The following is a 19,151-nucleotide window of genomic DNA, read 5'->3' as shown; positions in this document are numbered from 1 at the left end:
GTTTTGGGTTTTTTTTCTGTTCTAGCTGGCTTTTTAATATCTTAAGAAACAATAAGCAAAAGTTTTAACAGGTGCTAATTGATAGCAGTATGGTACTCTGCATTTTTATTCATATATTCTTAAAAGCAGGAAGTTGTTAGGGCTGTTGGTCAAGGTCTATGACAGGGGAAGAGGCCTTTTTATCGCTGATTGTTTGGAAAGAATCTTGAGCATCCCTATGGGATGGTTTGCTTGAGAACAAGTTTGAGATGAGGGAGAAGCTGTTCTTCTGGGTTGGGTCTAGACAGTATTGCCAGGCATTGGGAGAAAACAGGCTTTATTGTGTAGTCTAGACATAAGTATTATTCATCAGTGTGACTAAAGATTGTATTCTGGTGGCCTAAGTGATATGCCAGCCTGCCCAAGTCCTGCATTGCACCAATAGTTCAGGTACTTTAGCTCTTTCTTTTGTTAATCAGTGTTCTCTATAGTATGCTCTAACCAGGTGCTAGAATGCTTTGTTCTAGTTCTGAAATCAGAATTGAGAGCTGACTTAAGTGACCTTCCATCTGTTGAGAGTATAGTCCCTCTGGCACAGGCTTTTTTTGCTGGTGAGAATGCCCAGTGCCATTATTTTATGTCTACAGCTTGGTTTCTTTCTATCTTAAAAACCAACCAAACAAAAAAATTTAGCAAGGGTCTTGGGTTTTTTTGTCCTGTAGTGCTGAACTGCATATTTTGTACCTTTGTTTTCTTTTGCTGGGATCCTGAAACAAGAAGAATTTTTACAGAGCAATCATCTTTAATCTGGAAAAAGATCTTGGCTGGTGAGAGAAGTACAATGTTGTAAGTTCTAAGTTTACAAGCAGGTCATGGTGCTATAGTTTGGTATGTTGAACTTTTGAGAATAAAGAAAGCTGAAATGCTTTGGCTTCTGTGGAGCTGGACAGTTAACAGGCCTGTGTCCTTCTAAGCTTCACGACCCCTCTGCTTCCTGCATTATTCAAGAATAACTTCAAGCTAGATTTTGAACTTGCAACCAACTTTTGTTGGGCTTGCCACAGTCAGTTTTGTAGATACTTTCAAAAGCTTTAAGGTAAAAGCTAATTGCAGCCTTTTTTCTAATGATTTATATTTAATTTGTTATGCCTACAAGCTGCCTTCATACACAGAGGAGTTAAGGAAACAGTGAGAGAATACTGAACACCTGAAACAGAAAATTATTCTTGACACCTGTTACCCTGAAGTTTAAGTTGCATTTTGTTTCAGTTCTGCAGTTGTACTTACGCAAAATGTTATCTAAGGTAGAGAAAACTTTTACCTAATTTCTAGAAAGGCTTACAAGTGGAAGCAGGAGGGTACTGCAATTAAATTATCCACTTGATCTTTCATCAATTTAAGAAGAAAATTTAAAGGTTATAGACTCATCTGGCTGCTAGTACCTGTAATTAATTGGTTGGAAATAGTCATGATTATTATATTCCCCTGTGTTTTATACAGTGGTTTAGTGCTTTCTCAGCTAAATGTAAAGCTTGTTCTCTGTTTGCCATGAAATTTCTAAAATAGGTAGTTTATTTAATAAAGAAAAAATGCTTCATTTTCATGGTGATGACTGATCTCTCCTTTATCTCTCTTCCCTTGCATGTGTGAAAATAGCTCTGAAAGTTTATTTCTGTAACTTTCTGACAAATATACAGTCAGAAAAAAGTATGGTAGGCATGAGTCCTCTGTGGTTGTGCCTGTGCAGAAGGATAGCATTTTGATTAGAAAATGAATTCATGTGGTGGTATATAGGGCAAAGTTGTACTGTTGCTCTAAATGGTTGTGTGTCTGCTTATCACTTTAGAAAGAAATAAAAGTAACATTGGTTGAGGTTTCTGATCAGAGGTACCTAACTGGACTTGGAGCCTGCTTTGAAAAGATGCTTGTGTGGGTTTGTTGTTTTCTTTGTGCTGCTTCTAGTGCTTGTTTTCCCATTTCAGTAGTGCAGAGAGAATAATTAGGCAAAACTAATGAGATGATAGAAGAAAATTTCAGATTTCCCACTGCTCTACCAAGATGCATCAGCTCAGCAAGGAGTTGAACAAATGCTGGAGTTGGCATCAGGGCAGCAGTGGCAGTTACATAGCTGTAGAAGGAAAGAGGGAGATCACCTTCCTCTTTCTGTTTGGTGGCAGTGAGCTTGGACTTCATCTTGTCCAGCTGCATCTTGTGTGGTTTGGGAAAATGAATGCTGGCATGGGAAAGAAATCGAGATATGGGGAGGGTGGGGTGTGGATTTTTTTATTTTGGAAAATGATTGCTAATAGTCTTTATTTTGCAATAGCTCAACAGGAGGACTTAATTTTGGAACTCTGGGCACTGCTACAGCAACTACGTCAGCTCCTTCAGTGGGCTTCGGGAGTAGCCTTTTTGGATCAAAATCAACCACTGGCTTTACACTAGGAGGCACCAGTACAGGTAGAAAAAAAAACAACTGTACAGCAGAAGTTTGAATCAACAGTGAAGAAATATATCATATGTACACAAAAGCTGAGTCATCATAATGTGTTTGGGTTTTGTTTTTTTTTTTTCCCAGTAGTTCTGGAGCTGAGCATGTTGCTTGTGTAGCTTTGTAAAAAAGGCTTCATTGGACAGTTTAAAAGCTCAATCATTGAGAACTCTGCACTACCAATGCTGCAGAAACACAAATGCAGTTACCAGAAAACTATGCCTGGGCCTATGTGTAAATTGTTCCTTAATTTGAATCCTTGTGTTTTCTAGAAATTTAATTCTTTATCCAGGATGTTCAAAATCAGTATTTAAGATTGAAGTAAATTTTGATCTGAAAAGTACTGTAAAACATTATGAGATTGTTAGTATTTGTGATGTTTGTAATCCTGCAGTAGTAAACCTTTCTGGGGTTGTGTTTTGAATTTTTTCAGTGTTAGCAATATGCATGAAGAAATTTATTTGTATTTGCTTAAGTCTGCAGTTCAGCCCATGAACATAAAGGTGTATTGGAGTGCCAAAGAGTAAAGCTGCTGACTGGGGGTATTTTGTTTCAGGCATTATGCTAATATTGCTAGACAAAATAGTCTTTTATTTTTTTCTTGTACACTTGTATGAGTAGGCAGGGGAAGTTGTAAGGATCAGTCTACTAGAAACAAATTCAACAGTAGACTAAAAGCTTGTATTACTGTGTTTGGCTCCACTGGGGTAGTTTTCTTTTAGCTCTCAATGATTCTTTTTATCATCTAATCATATAGGGTGGTTTTTATATGACATGGCATAGCACTGTGTTGAAGATGCTATCTTTAAATTACCTGTGGGGCAGAAACCCTAAACCAAGACAGGGGATTTTATGAAGTCTTTGGACAATTTAATCTTCATGGTACTGTTAACCTGCTGGTTTACATTCTAATCTTATGTACTGCCATATGGCTGAAGAACTATTGATAGAATGTCTACTTTCCATGGTTTTGTTTACCTGTATTTGTTTGATATTTTAAACAGTTGGTGGTACTGCAATGTTAACACCAGCTTCACTATTAGCAGATTCTTGTAAAGAAAAATAATGGTTTTTGAAGTCAGTTATGCTTTAATTTCTGTTGCTGGTTCTTACAAATAACTGTTTTCTATGTTAATATTGTTTTGCTTTAAACATACCACAGAAAAAGATTGTATAATGGTCTACATATTGTCACATAATGTTGCCTTATTTCAGTGTTTTGTTTCATGTTTTTTTACTAGCACAACTGCTTTGTGGTTTTTCAGTTACTATTCATATTTTATTTTTGTTCTTAAAGCAGGAACAGCAACAACTATTGCTACAGGACTGGCACTAGGTGAGAACCTAATTTGGATTTTAATCTTATACAGGCAAAAAATAGATCAACTAGATCTTTTTTGTAATGTAGAAAGTTAGTGGTAATTTGAGCCTGTTCCCCGTTACTGATTGCAGTCTGCTTTGCAGCCAGCATGTTAAGGCTGCAGACCAGAGTGGATCCCTACAGTTCTTTTCCTTGTTAAAGGATTATTCCATTCCTGTACAACAGTGATAGTGGTCATAGTGAAAAGTTAGGCTTTGTATTTATGTCCCTCTCATGAGCCTCATCCTTCAGCAGAGGAGAAGTTGTCAATTCTTCATATAGAATTTCTTGCTGTAATAAACTTTGCTCGAACAGGTCTGGTTAGCAGAATAAAGAGGGTTTAACTGGAAACAAACTTTGAGAATATTTTACTTTTGTTTCTCTGATGCATCTTCAGCTGTCATTAGAAATACAGGAGTATGTGAATAGTTGGGGTGTTTGGGCTTTTTCTTCTTAAACATCAGCAGCTGAGGTCTGAGGAGAAACTGAGCTTGAGTATCACAAATGGTGGGGATGGTACTACGGGACAGACTGCAGTCCAAGAACTTGGGAGGCCATGCTGCGAATAAATAGGAAAAAATAGCATTGGATAAAGAAGTAAATGAAATGGGTAGAAGGGAAGAACAGCTGCTAACCCAGAACTGTATGTGTGATGCATAATCATATGTGGCAGTCAGTGCTATGCAGATGAACATCAGTTCTATTCAATAGCTGAATGAAATGATGTAATCCAAAACAGACTGACAGCAGTTACTGAGAATACTAAGTATGTGGTTTATACAGATACTGTTGTGGTTTGTGTATGTGTACGCACACTCCTGTTACTTTGGAGTATGGATTCTAGAATGTAAAATGTGTTCTTACCATGAAAGCATCAGGAAGTGGAAACTTTATCTGCTTTACTTCAAAAATGTTCAAAAGCAAAGTTTGAGGGAATAAGATCTTACTTTTTTGTTGTTTACAAATTGATGGGATATGTGCATTCATTTACATGCACATCCAATTGAGAATTTTTAGGCTGTATTTTAGGCAGTATTGTTTATAGCTCTATTTGCCAATATTTGGTTCATCCAGAAGATGAATCCAGAATTTTTTTTATTTTTTTTTTTTTTAGATTGCCATTAGATTTTTATAATTGCCACTCCATGATTAAAGCCTATTGGATCTCTAGTAATCCTGGAGTAAAATTGCCTGTGTAATTAATATAAACCTTTGAGATTTATCTGAAAGTGCTATGGGGATATTGTACTTAATGAAAGTGTACTTAATGAAATGCTGTGGTGCTTGTGATGGTTCTATGGGAATAGTTCAGAAGAAAAGACTAATTGAGCATTCATTCGCAAATAGAATGTTCTAAGGATGATACTGGTTTTGGGTTTCTTTCAGGTACACCTGCCACCACATCAGCAGCTACTACAGGCTTTAGTTTAGGTTTCAACAAACCTGCAGGTTCGGCCACACCATTTGCTTTACCTGTTACTTCTACCTCAGCGAGTGGCCTGTCATTATCATCTGCTCTCACATCGACTCCTGCAGCAGGTAGGAAATTATTTAGGGGTTTGGGGGCTTTTTTGATTGTTTAACAACAAAACTTTATAGTAAAACAGTTCTATGCTCTATATTTTTCTAATATTTACTTACTTTTGTAGTACTGTAATGAGAAGGTTCCTTGGAACTTCACTAGTTCTAAATTTGGGTACCCTAATACAGATAGATTATATGCTGCCAATATCACATGAAATACTGCCCATAAATCAAAGTCATTAGGAGTGTAGCAAGAGCTGTTGTCATGTAAGATCATTATTTTTCTTATTGATAACCCTACTGAAGTTTGAAAGCTTCCTACTTGCACAGCTGAAAGGTTTGGAAAATGTCTGCCTTTTGTGTAGACGGCCTGAAATGGTTACCTCATAGTGGGAACGATGTTTTCCTCGTGTAGTTCTTATACTGTCACACACCTGCCATCATATTTAATGGCTAAACTGTACTGTGCATGATGATAAAATTAAGACAAGGGTTCACTTTTTATACTCAAAGGAGTTTGCATTTGAGCTCAGCTATCTGTGCACTCTGTGCTTTGTCCCTTTATGCCTATTGTCTTTCTCTACTTGGTTCTTCCCTATCCTTAGGCTCAGACTACCAAGGAAATGTTCTCATATCATCTGTCTCATGTAAAATATTCTAATGCTTAACAAAACGTTGATATTTCAGCATTTTAATACAAAAAGTCAGTAGCGCTTGTTAGATCTCTTATGCTGTAAAATAACTTCTGTGCCAGGCTCTAGTTTATCTGATATTCTGGAGGACTCTCAAAATTTTTATGTAGTTGCAGATAAAAATGGGCTTACTGGGATTATAATATTGTAGGACAAAGTAACATGTAATTCAAAAGTCTCTATGGCTTTCTTTGGAAAATCTCCAGGAAATAAAACCAGTTATTATCCAGCTGTGATAAAGATGCTGTTCATACCTTTTGGTTATTTCAGATTGTCTGTGAAAGTACTTGAATGCAGTGTCTGCATGAAGCTGTGTTGCTTTCTCTGCAGGAACTACTGGCTTTACATTGAATTTGGGTGGTACAACTGCTCCAACTACAACTGCCTCTACAGGCCTTTCCTTAGGAGGAGCCTTAGCAGGTTTAGGAGGTTCACTCTTCCAGAATACAAGCACAGCAGCAACAGGTAAATGTTATTTTAATGGTTTCCTTCTGTCTTAAAACATTGACATTAATGTACGGTTGTATAAATTTATAATGTGAGATTTAATTATATAAAATCTTAACACTGTTAAAGTGTTAATTTTAATAGTGCTACAGTTGAAAAATAGTGTTGCTATCCATGGACAATAGAAAATAAAATCTGAAATCATTGGCTTCTTTCTCATTTTTAAATTCACTTATACGTAGCCACTTTTTAAAATGAAAATGCAAGGATATCTCTGTCATTGATCATAAATGAGAGAGTGCAGTGGTACACAGCTATCTCCTTAAACTGGAGAAGTTGAAAGCTCTTTATTTTGGTGGCTTTTGGTCTGAATAAAATTTTTAACTTAGTCTTGTCATTTCATGGCTTCCTGGTTTTTTTTCAGCTCTTGAGGAAAAATTTGTGCTGTTTGGTAGTCTTGGCAACACTGCTCTGAAATTCTAAATAAAGCAGGAAGCAAAAAGATGTTTAAGATGCTGATAATAAGTTAGCTGTCTAGCTACGTAGTAATGTGAAGAAATTACATAAAACACTTGAGTTGTATGAAACTTCATGCAATCTGTTTTCTAGGTTTATTTTGCATATGTTTTTTAATCCAGATGTAAATGGACACTGAAACTGCAGGGAAGATTATATGTAATTTTCGTTTAAAATGATTTAATTATCAGCATTTTAAGTACAGAAATTTTGCTTGGGTTTCTTGCAGGGCTTGGGCAGAATGCTTTGGGTTTGACTTTGGGTACAACTGCGACTCCTTCAACTACTGCCAATGAAGGTCTTGGTGGCATTGATTTTAGTAGTTCTTCAGACAAAAAGAGTAAGTTTGTTTTAAAACTTTTTTTTTTTTGGGGGGGGGGTGATATTAGCAAAGCACTTAGCAAAGACAAGAGTGTGGAGTTAGAACTGACAACTTCAAACTTCCCCCTGCCCCTTTTAAGTCATTTCAGTTAATTTCATTCCTGGATATTGTGCTTTAAAGAAAAACATTCTGGTTGCAAATTTAATGTAACTTCATTTATGTAAAATAAATACAAACCAGTATCATACTTGAGAACCAGGATCTAAATCCTTTAGCTTTTTGGAAGTGAAGATTCAGGGTCGTTTGCTGAAAAGCAGTGCAGATTTCTGCACAGCTGTATGTCAAATAGCCACTAGAGGGGGGAGCAGAGCTAGGTTTAAGTTCTTTATTGTATTGCATTATGAAAAGGACTCGTTTAAAACCAGCTTTCTCTAACTGTGACAGATCTTTAACTTGGTTTCTGTGTGCACAGTAAAAATGTCCTGATTTTAGCTCTATTCAAAAACCTATTTCTGGTGGTGTTCTATTTGATACATTCTGTCCCATTGTTAAAACCAATTTTAACTGGTAGCTTTAAAGAGCTTAACTGAGGGAATATTGAGCATTGACATGGACACTTATTAATTTATTTTGTTTTCTTACTTCCAGAATAAGCTTAGTTAAAGATGATTCTAAAAATGTGCATTTTCTCTAGGGGATCAGTACTGTTAATTTAATCTCTGCTCAGAAGCCAGATTTTAAACGAGGTATACCACTAGTTACAAGAGATGGAAATCTAGAAACTGCATCTGTTTTTACAGGGTAACCTAAGTTGTGGAGGCATAGTTCTTCATACTTGTAGAAGAGGTGGCATATTTACTGTCCAAACCAGCATTTTCTGCATTATGTTGATTGGTGTTGGAGTTTTGTCACTCCCAATTTCAGTAATAAAGAGCTCCAATTCCTAGGTTCTTACAGGATTTCCATTACTGTATTAGGATATCACAAGGCTTCCATAATATACAAGTACCCTAAAATGAGGACCAGACAACAACAGGCTCAAAATCTACTGAAGTATTGCTTTGCCCAGCTCTTAGGGTGGAAACGAATGAGTACCTCAATTCCTCATATGTTGCATATTTAGGAGTGTTTCCCATAATGGATGGTGCTCACTTAAGCAAGCCTGACAAATATCCCTATCTGTGTGCTGCTACTCATTTCTGTCAGTAGAATTGTTTGCACTGTTATCTGAGGAACTGTGGTGATTTTATGGTTTCGAGTTTATTTCTTTTCCTTGCTAAGGGAATAGAAGGAGGAGATATGCCAAAGGAAAGTGCCCTAGGAAGCCCAGGATGGACAGGGACTAGCACCTTTGTTCTTGAACTGGTTATAAAAGCTTTTCCTTCTGGACTCTCTAGACAAACTGTCTAGTATTTCTTTAAAATATGGCTGTTGTTATACGTATTTTCCTCATATTACTAAAAAGAATATAAAAAACACCCATAAAATGCCAAGCGCTTGCCCAGGAAGTAGCAAAATCTGATTGCACGTCTGTACAGCAGAAAAAAAACCACAACCACAAACAAAACAAGAAAAAACCAAAACCAAAATCTTAGTGGTTGGAAAGAGAGAAAGCAAAGTATATACTTAGTTTTCTGCCTAATTTTTAGGTTATCAGCAGAAAAGAGAGACCCTAAATTCTGGAGTTTATCCTTCCCTCCCTCCAATTTTGTGTAGATTTCCACTCTTCCCCACCTTTAGCAGAAGGCACAGAGAATAGTGTGAGACTCCAGGCTCTCTCGTGTACCGGATGATTGAGTCTGCAGACAATTTAAGTAGATGATGTTTCTAAAAGTAGTTGCTTCTCTTGGCAGGAGCACTAGCTTGTGCAGTTTAAAATGTTTGTGGCACTAGCATTGGCTGCACAGCTATTTCTGCCTTGGTGGCACTGAGAGGGATGTGAGGATGTGAATTACATCTTCATGTAATGACTATTACATGACTGTTTCTAGTCATGTAATGACTATTACATGACTGTTTCTAGTCATGGCCTGTGTTATACACAGTGTTGTTGTCAGCTCTGTTCAGAGGCAGTTGGCATCTTGATCTGCAGATGCATAGTTTGGAGTGTGTAGGTTGTAGGTAAGCAGTAATATCTTCAGTCCTGTAAAACCTCATTCATTACTGTGCTTAATGCAACATCAGGGAAGTACAGTGGGCAAATGTTCATTAGCTTTATATTTGAGAGAAGATTCAGATTGCTGAATTTAAACACTTCAATGTTTTGTGGGTGCAGGGCTAAGTGAGTTATGGTTGCATAAGCAGGAACAGATTCCTTATGCAACTGGAGTTTATGCATTTGTAGGGACTTGCATAGTGACACAAGATGTTTTGCATTACTCTGTGCCAAGGAATTAGCACCTCTGTTGAACCATTGTTCTTGAAAAGATACTCATCTGTGAAGGGGGAGTGAATTAAAACTGCCTTTGTTTTGTGGCTAGCTTAGTCTGTTCCTGTTATCAAGAGAAATAAAGCAGATTGTATTCATGAGTTCTTCCCTAAAATCTCATTAAGGTTGTTTTGTTTGTTTTTCAAAACTTTATTTCTGACCTACAGTTTTTATTTTCTAGGTGACAAAACAGGAACAAGACCAGAGTAAGTGTCAGATTTTCTTTGCATTCCATGTCTTGTTAAAAACCAGCTAAACTAGGTATGTTGGCTTTTCTGCTACTTAGATCTTGAAAAGGGCATAAACATAAATAACCAACTTTTGCAATATGGACAATTTAGTAATGGTCATTCATTGTCTTTTCCCATCAAATGGAATACCTATATCTTATCTGGCATCTGCTATAGACTGATCATGTGATTTGAAAAATGGTTTCTGCAGATGTGTACAATGATTACACCGCAGGCTTGGACCCTGGCATAGTATACAAATCATTTCTAGTTGTGGCATACGTGCAGTGAGTGCAAAACTGTGTAATTAGTCACTTGAACTTTTTCATATTTAGTAGTGACGCAAAAATGTTTGGCAGTATAAGCACCATCTAAACATGTATTGTCTCTTGTAGAGATAGCAAAGCACTAAAGGATGAAAATCTACCTCCAGTAATCTGTCAAGATGTGGAAAATCTACAGTAAGTAGTGTGTTTTTTCTTAATTTCTGATAGTTGCTTGGCTGAAGTATTGTATGCTGTCAATGCTCTGTGACAAAAACACCCTGCTGCAGGCTGCACATAGGATAACTTACTAGCCCAAGGCCTTTTGGTAGGTTAACCTTGGGAGCAGACTACACAGTAGCTGAAATCTTATGCTGGGTGATTTTTCAGTCTTGCTTTTCCATACATTTATGCAAATGGACATGCCCAGCAAATACACTCTTAGAATCTGATCTGTCTCTCCCTGTGAGTATTAAGCCTGCTGCTCTTTCATAGTAGGTATTGAACCTTATGTTCATATTGCATGTGTATTGTGGATCTCATATGGAATTGAGAGAACTGCAGAAGAGCCTTCCCTCAGGCAGGAAGGAGGCAGATTGTAGACTAGTCAAAGAGGCTGTATGTCGCTGTATTTGTGAGCTGAAAGTAGTAATTGCTTTTACATAGGTGCTGTATATTATTTTATATATATAAAATAATAGATGAATCTTAGTTTGTCAGGGTTTCGCGTAACATGTTAAACATTTGCTATTGATGTTTAGGGGATTTTTTTGTTCGTTTTTTTGTTTCATTTTTGTTAGGTTGGTTTTCTTTTTTACAGTATTGGCATGCTAGGAGTTACGGTAATACTGTATATGCAATACAGTAGTTTTACTGTTTAGTACTTGATTTTGGAAAAAAAAGTGGCTATTTAAATAATGTGTCTGAAAGGTAAACACTTTGGTACTTCAGGTTCAATGTATTATGTTTCTTTCTTCCCCACCCCTTTCTTTTTCCTTCCCCAGGAAATTTGTGAAAGAGCAAAAACAGGTTCAGGAAGAAATTAGTAGAATGTCCTCTAAAGCAATGCTTAAAGTACAAGAAGACATTAAAGCTTTGAAACAACTTCTGTCTGTAGTTGCTAGTGGGTTACAGAGAAACACTCTTAATATTGACAAGCTGAAAGTGGAAACTGCGCAGGTATAGTTGAATTTAAGTTTTGTTTGTAGAGTTTGTATGTTGATTATTTCATTAGGATAACTAGACTTCTTTGTCAGTCAAGTTAACACATGTCCTAAATAGTTGTAAACAAAATTAAAAATGGAATCTCTTCTGATCCATTTGAGGTTACTGAGAGAGGCCCTAAATCTGTGATGTCAGTATTTTCAGATAAGTGCAACGGCAATGAAATAACTAGAGCTAGTCTTCATGTAGTGAACTTGAGTCACACCTCTGTCCACCAGTCTGCATCTTAACTGTGCAACCAGTTTGAGCTCAAGTTTTGATGCAGGTGCTTTTCAGGTTAAGTTCTATACCACTTTTTATTTTGTCTGTTAGGTATTTTATTCTAAAGTAAAATGTTTCATTTTTCTGTGTCTTGCAATGCCAAAAGGAAGTACTCTATACTTGTGACTTGCCAACAGTTTTCTGTGAAAACAAAAACTTGTTACCAGTATTCTCATATGTATGATGTGGCTCAGAGTAATCTCAGAACTAGGCATTGAGGAATTTGTAATGGTAGAGTTATTAGACAGTATTAAACAGAAGGGAATGCTGTAATGTTCATCAATAAAAAGATCACTTCTAAGGCATTTTTTGAACTAGTTAATCTTTTGTTGTTTTTGTTAAGGGTAAATAATGGGGTTTGTTGTAATTCTTCTTTTAGGTGTGTTGCTTCCTTGCATTTGATTACTGCTTTTTAACTCCTAGCCCTCCATCCATAATTGTAGCAGAATTTCTGAAGTACAACAAAAATTGCACCTTATTTGACAGTTTAGTGCAATATTTCCTCAACTTCTGAGCTCAGTGTCCTTTCATTATCTCTTGTTGGTTATTCCTTCCCCAAACTTCTGTTGATATTTGCAGTTCTCCAGCTTTCTGGTAGTGTAGTCTTTGAAGATTTTCTGCTCGGATTCTGTCACAACGTTAACTTAAATATGTGAAGAAAATATTTCATGAGAATGAACAGTAGAGTTGTAGTTCTCCTTCTGTTTTGAACACTTCATACAGAACCTTATCTTTTATTAATTTTTCCCTATTTATTTAGGAGCTAAAGAATGCAGAAATAGCTTTACGAACACAGAAAACTCCTCCTGGTCTTCAGCATGAAAATACAGCCCCAGCAGAGTGAGTTACTGTTATTCATAATAAATAATCACTAGTGTAACTTTGAGAAGACTTTGGGGAGACCTTACTGCAGCCTTTCAGTACTTAAGAAAGGGCTTGCAAGATAGACTTTCTAGTGGGACCTTTAGCAACAGGACAAGGGTTAATGGTTTTAAAGTGAAAGAGAGTGGATTCAGACTAGATATGAGGAAGAAATTTTTTATTATGGGGTTGGTGAAATACTGGAACAGGCTGCTTGGAGAGATAGATCCCCCATCCCTGGAAACTTTAAAAATCAGGTTGGATGAGGCTCTGAGCAGCCTGATGTAGTTGAAGATGTCCCTGGTCATTACAGGGAGGTGAACTATATGACCTTTAAAAGTCCTTCCAACCCAAACCATTTTATGATTCTATGAGCTTCATAATATGAGGGGTTTTTTTTCTGCTTCTTGTAACATTTGTACTGAATGATTCATAGAATCAGTGTTTTAGTTCTACATTTAAATTGTCTTTATTTCATTGACATGAAAAATAGTCTTTACTCACTTTCCACTAATAGAGGGACTTCATGAATGTCAGAACATAACTATTGCAATTATTTAAATGAAAATTGTTCAGCTGATTGGATTTTAAAAGTGGCAAACTATGAGGCTTAATCATACGATTTTATTGTTCTACTCATCTAGCTACTTCAGAATCTTGGTTGAACAGTTTGAGGTACAACTGCAGCAGTACAGGCAACAAATAGAAGAACTGGAAAATCATCTTGCTACTCAAGCAAATAATTCACACATAACTCCACAAGGTAAATGTTTAAATTTTAATGTTTCATCCTTAAACATTAAGAAATTTTGTCCCTATAAAAAACTTATATCTTCTCTGTTGTTATTGTTGGCTTTTCTTATTTAATGTACAGGAATAAGTGTTCAGATAGATTCTGCAGTTGCTCAACATGAAGACTAAATTCATAAAGGTTATTGAGCTTTTTAAGATGGATCCAGTTTCTGAGGTGTAATTTATAAGCCTGATTTGTTTTGACGTTAACTATATCCATCTCCCTCCCTTCAGCATCTAGCTGTTATAAGGCTGATATCTCTTGTCTTGCACTGGGCTGTCTTGACCAGATATGTGTGAGTGACTGCTCTGCCAGGTCCAGATCAAAATGAGGACTTTTCCTCAGTTTGGAGCCTTTTGGTATTGCCTTCAGATCTGACTGAGAAAATCTAGTCTTGTTTGATGCCACATTGTTCAATCTTGGGAGAATCTTTCTGGTCAGAGAATACTGACCCCTGAACAGTAGTCTTCTGGTTGGTTACCATTCCTGTGATCATAGACATCTTTATTTCTTAGGCCATCATAGGCGTATGTCCTGCAGTAAGCAGTGATTTCAAGTGCATGTCTTTTTGTGCCAAATGATACTTTACCATCCTGTGAATACCAGGATGTTCCATAGACTCTGGACCTTTTGTGCCAAAATACAGAGAACTGTCCAGACCTAACTTCCAGAATGGAAGACCTTTTGAATCATGAAGGCCGTATATCTTCCCATGTGATCTTCTTGTCTGTTTGGAGTATGAGAGGAATGCCTTCAGATTTTTTTCATCAGGGTTTTCAGCAGTTTCTGCTATAATCCAAAGGTTCCTTGCTTGTGCGGGCAAGGCTCAGTCTGTTGTGCCAACACATTCAGACTGCCTGCAAATGATCTAGTGATCTAGTCAACACTGTTGCATATATAGGCTTTACCATATGGGAAACCATGACCCAGAATCTCTTGAAAATTTTTAAATGTCTAGTATTCAGTGTCAGTAAATTGCGTCCAGACTCTGGAAACTAGTGGCCAGCCTTCCTAGGTACCACTGCCTCCACAGACCTGCAAGTTGGCATGAGATTTATTCCATAGCTTTGGTGGGGTTTTTTTCAGAAAGAAATGCAAATTATAATGGAGAAGTTCCCTTATGGAGAGGCACACCTTTCAGTTCAAGAATCATTGGTAGTAGACCTACGCCATCTTCAAGAACTTGATAGCTACTACTTGCATTTCAGTAGGTTATACACATCTTCAGAGGAAATGCAGAAGCTGATATTTTCAGAGTGGAAAAACACTTGAGCACTTTCCTTGTTCAGCACTTTTCTGTTCTCCACTTCGGTACATTGTTTCAGTTCTTTGTTCAGAAAAGCATATTTTTTATCAGCAGATTCTTAATTTTTGTCAAAATGTTTGAGATCTCCCCTTTAATCCCAAAGTTTGTATTAGTTGGGTCAGTGCACTGAAAACAGTTGCATATCTGTTTGGGAAATAGAAAATCCTAAATATTAAGACTTTATGTAGGCAAGAAGCTCTCCATTGTGTTTCTCTGATGTGCTTGTGGGTAGTGCTAGAGTAAGAGTTCCTGTGATGCTTGTTAATGATGTCTTTAAAATGTAAGTAAAGCTTCCGTTCTACTGCTTTCTCTTAGGTAAAATCAACTGAACACTTAACTGTGCTTTAATTCAGAGTGGGAAATGCACACAGACATAAGAAAATCTTAGTTAACTATACGTAAAAAAACAGTGAAGTAAAATGTTCCTGTGTAATTAGACAAAGTTAGGTTAAATGATATTTTTTTCAGGCTTGCTGAATGATAAAATCATAGGAAACTCATTAGCATGTGTATAAAAATAAGTCTGAGAAAAAGGTACTTCTCAAAAGCAAGTTCGAAGCCCTTTCAAAAAGCAGGCCTTGGGTGACTTGTGCCACCCAATTGCTCATAACCTTTTTCTTTTCTTTTTTTTTTCTATAGACATGAGCTTGTTCTCATGAAATTGTTTATGTGCTTTGTGCTGTATCAGTTTTGGGTGGACTACTTGTAGTACAATTGTCACTTACCAATATTTTACATGCCTCTTGCAGATTTGTCTATGGCAATGCAGAAAATCTATCAAACATTTGTAGCATTAGCTGCACAACTTCAATCAATACATGAAAATGTAAAGGTATGTTGTTTTCATGTGTTCTTGTGTATTTAGTGAAAGAACTATGAAGAGTCAGTTTTTGAAAATATAATATATATTAAGGTATTTTTTTTTTCCCTTCTGTTAAATTAACTGCTTTAAAAATGTTCATAATTATCCTGGAGAAGTGCTTTGATTGAAAAAGTAACTTCTGTTCATCTGAAGTCTAATTAAAATTATTTACTTACAGGGATGATAACAATGTAGTAATTTAGGTTACAAAATATTTTTCATTTGACTGCTTTTCCTTTCTGATTACTGATCAGTTTTTGAAATGTCTGTCTTTGAGCTCATGCTCACGTGTTTGGCTTTTTGCCCAATGACCTTTTGATCTCAAGCAAAAGTGGTCTAAATCTGCTCTTGCACAAATAGGTAACAAAAAGCTAGGCATTCACATGTAAGGTTTCTTGACATATCAAAGAATTTTGGTGAGAATTGTGTTCTGGCGTTTTCAACCTGGCTTTTGTGGAAAGTCATATGTACAGATAAAGAGGACTGTGGAAAAAATGCTAATGTATCAGAAGTCCTGGTTAGGTTTGGTTTTACTGTCATGGGCTTCAGCTTGAATTTCCCTGTTACAGTTCTGTACTAAGAAAATTTGTGTCTTGCAGTCAATAGTTTTTATGATCTTCAGAACCCCTTGGAGAAAAGTACAAGTGTTTAGGATTGTTTCTGCTAAGTGTTTTCCTTAATGGGAACTAATTGGGAATTAATTTAATTGCTTGCACTGCATCATGTTGCTTCTGTAAGTGTGGATAGTTGCTGGTTGACAGCTACCTGCCATCAGATGTTTGTGCTGAGTTAACTCAGTTGTGGTACCAGATACAGAGTATGTCAGCTCCTCCATCATTTCAACAGAATTAGACAAAAGAGGATCCCAGATGTGTTTTGGGCTTTTCACTTCTGAGATCCAAGTGTAGCCTAAAACTCTTGCAGTGGTCTGTGTGATGTTGGTTTTTTTTTGTTGCTCTTCAGTAAGAAGAGCTGGATTAGTATGCAAGTAAAAGCAATAGTATCTTCAGTACCTTGGCAACATGATTGAATATGAAAGACTTCTGCAGCTTGAAGTATCCTATTGCCTGAGATTCAGGGGGTGGTTTGAAGATTTTTCTTTCTTTGGAGAAATTCTGAGATTTAATCTGGACATGAAAGCCGATACCGTGAGAGACACTATTATAGCTAAAGCTTCAAAAATCAGGAAATTAATTTATTGCTTAAGTGGATCTGTCATTCTGACTATTTAGTTTAGTTTATCAGATAGGAGAGGAGAGCAGCTTTGAAACTGCTGTCTGCCTTATTTGATGTTTGTGATACGGTTTGTGAAGGCAGACCTGTGACCACAATCCATTCTTTTGTCTGAAGTAGGCTTTCTGGTTTGCACATACACTTTGATTCAAAGGTCTGAAGTTATAGAAAAATACAGCCTGAAACATCTTTGCACAGGGCTGGTTGTTAAATATATGCATATAATATATGAACATATAGATATGTATCTAAGGATAGTGAAGAATGGAATGTGCTTGGGTACAGTTCAGGTAGAGAATGTCATTAAATTATTCTGCATAGGTTAGTCTTAAGAACTGCTCTACAATGTCTAATGGCATTTGTCAGTCAGTATGGCATTGTATTACATCTCACAAGAGTTCTGCAGATGCCTTTTTTTGCCAAAGGCAGCACTCCTGGTGTGATAATGAGTCATCTTTCTCTCCCTGTATTTCCTACTGTTGCTGATAGGATTCGAATACCTGTAATCCTAAATCTAAGTCAGTTTTTGGACTGTAGGCTTCTCAGAACCAAACGTATCCTTAGCTAGGAAAACAGGACTTGCTATGCCTTCTGTAAAATTCAGTTGAACCTATTCCGGCTTTAATAAATTTATTACATTTAAAGAGTCTCTGTTAGAAGATGGAATGAATTCTTTAATTGAAGCCATTTATTCTTATGTTATCTGAGGTATTCTTAGTTCCCTCATCTGCAACAGACGGGAGTAGCTCATGATGAACAGGCCAAGCTAGGTGTTTCCACATGAAGTGGATTTAGACGAGGGAAGGGCATATAGGCAAGGGGAGAGGGAACACGACACAACAGCTGTGGGCTACTTGTTAGTCGAAAGCAGAATGACCTATTGCATTTCCACTGCATTACATCACTGATGAAATGGATCAGAAATGAGTGAATTCCAAAATTCTAGTAGTTCCTTCAAATTTTTATTAAGAAAGAAATATGGGTGAAGATGAAGAGAGCAAAAGCAGACTACATGCAGAAAGGACAGTGCTGAAGAGTGTATTTTTATATTATAAGCTAGTAATGTGGCTGTATTTTGCCTCTTATCAACTAGTACAGTGATACAAATTGAATTGTGCTGATTTGTATCAACTCTAAGGCATTGGACTTTGTACTGTTCAGTATATTACTGTTATGCTTGACTGCCTTGCAGAATTTAAGGAACTGTTCTGGCTGTAGCCAATGCAAACCAGTTCTCTCCAGCTCATAGCCTGAAGAGGTCCTTTTAGGATGTGGGGGCTTTTGTTTTTATCTTTTTTCTTTTTTCCTCTTTTTTTTTTTTTTTTTTTTTTTTTTTAGGAAATGTTATGAATAACTTAACATTTCTTTCCTTATTAAGTTAAGGTTTTATGTCAAATACACTGAACTAAAATGGCTTCCCCCACCCCTTCAGATGCTCAAAGACCAATACCTTGGCTACAGGAAAACCTTTCTGGGAGATGCCATGGATGTGTTTGAGGCAAGACGAACAGAAGCTAAGAAGTGGCAGAGCGCGCCACGTGTTACCACTGGACCAACCCCTTTCAGCAACATACCAAATGCAGCAGCCGTTGCGATGGCTGCAACACTTACTCAGCAGCAACAGCCTGCTACAGGTCTGAGTGCATTCAAGTTATAGATTATTAGTGTGACAACAGTAGTAAATTTGTGTAAAATTTTCTATGAAGTCTTCCTTTGTGTTAGACTAAAAATCTAAACGTTGTGATGATCAAAGTTACTGAAACATAGCCAATAGAAACATGCAGGGTAGACTTAGCAATAATTATACAGCAGATACTTAATCTTGTGAATTTACTTGTATTAGTGATATTTACTGTATTGTTCTAACTTACCCCTTGGAATGTGAGTCTCCACTCTTCAGTAACATCTCTGAATATTCATACTATAGCCTCTTTCCAGAATTGTATGGTTATAGTAAATTATTTCAAAATGGTGAGGAGAGAATATCTAAATGCGTATTACCTTTTTCTTATGTAAAATTAATAATGCATTTTTTTTATATAGCACTTTGGAACTGTAAAATGAAAAATGCTGTAGAGCAGGAAGGATAGTGGAGCAAACATCTCTAGAGTAGGAAGACAGATGCCTGACTTATTGTTCTATAGCTAACTCTTTTGTCAGGGTGATGTTGGAGCAGTTTTTGCTGGCTGTTCTGCTGTTACAAATAAATACTAGAGAAAGTAGTGTGGATCAGTGGTTCTGTTTGTGCATGTGTGTAAGAGAAAGACCAAAACAGAGGAAACGCATGACCCACCGCTAATGCAGAATGGATGTGTACGGCAAAGGAGATAACTTGAGGCACCTTAGTTAACATTGTTAT

General features: G+C 36.8%; 1 protein-coding gene across 4 annotated transcripts in view; it reads left to right on the top strand.

Moving 5' to 3' along the window:
• The window catches only part of NUP58 (nucleoporin 58), a 35,426-nt gene that overhangs the window by 1,758 nt on the left and 14,517 nt on the right, over positions 1-19,151 (top strand). For 2 of the 4 annotated variants that reach the window (XM_065678516.1, XM_065678514.1), the window contains exons 2-13: positions 2,306-2,439; positions 3,771-3,806; positions 5,217-5,369; positions 6,377-6,511; positions 7,239-7,349; positions 9,941-9,965; positions 10,385-10,450; positions 11,257-11,431; positions 12,498-12,577; positions 13,243-13,361; positions 15,447-15,529; positions 18,225-18,426. In XM_065678516.1, the coding sequence (XP_065534588.1) occupies positions 2,306-2,439; positions 3,771-3,806; positions 5,217-5,369; positions 6,377-6,511; positions 7,239-7,349; positions 9,941-9,965; positions 10,385-10,450; positions 11,257-11,431; positions 12,498-12,577; positions 13,243-13,361; positions 15,447-15,529; positions 18,225-18,426 (1,319 nt within the window). Of the gene's footprint in view, positions 1-2,305; positions 2,440-3,767; positions 3,807-5,216; positions 5,370-6,376; positions 6,512-7,238; positions 7,350-9,940; positions 9,966-10,384; positions 10,451-11,256; positions 11,432-12,497; positions 12,578-13,242; positions 13,362-15,446; positions 15,530-18,224; positions 18,427-19,151 lie in introns of all 4 variants that reach the window. The other 2 variants (XM_065678515.1, XM_065678513.1) reach the window with 1 other exon arrangement.

Source organism: Lathamus discolor, chromosome 4 (genome assembly GCF_037157495.1).
Source record: "Lathamus discolor isolate bLatDis1 chromosome 4, bLatDis1.hap1, whole genome shotgun sequence".
In the NCBI taxonomy this organism is placed as follows: Eukaryota; Metazoa; Chordata; class Aves; order Psittaciformes; family Psittacidae; genus Lathamus; species Lathamus discolor.
This window is presented reverse-complemented; position numbering and strand designations above follow the sequence as displayed.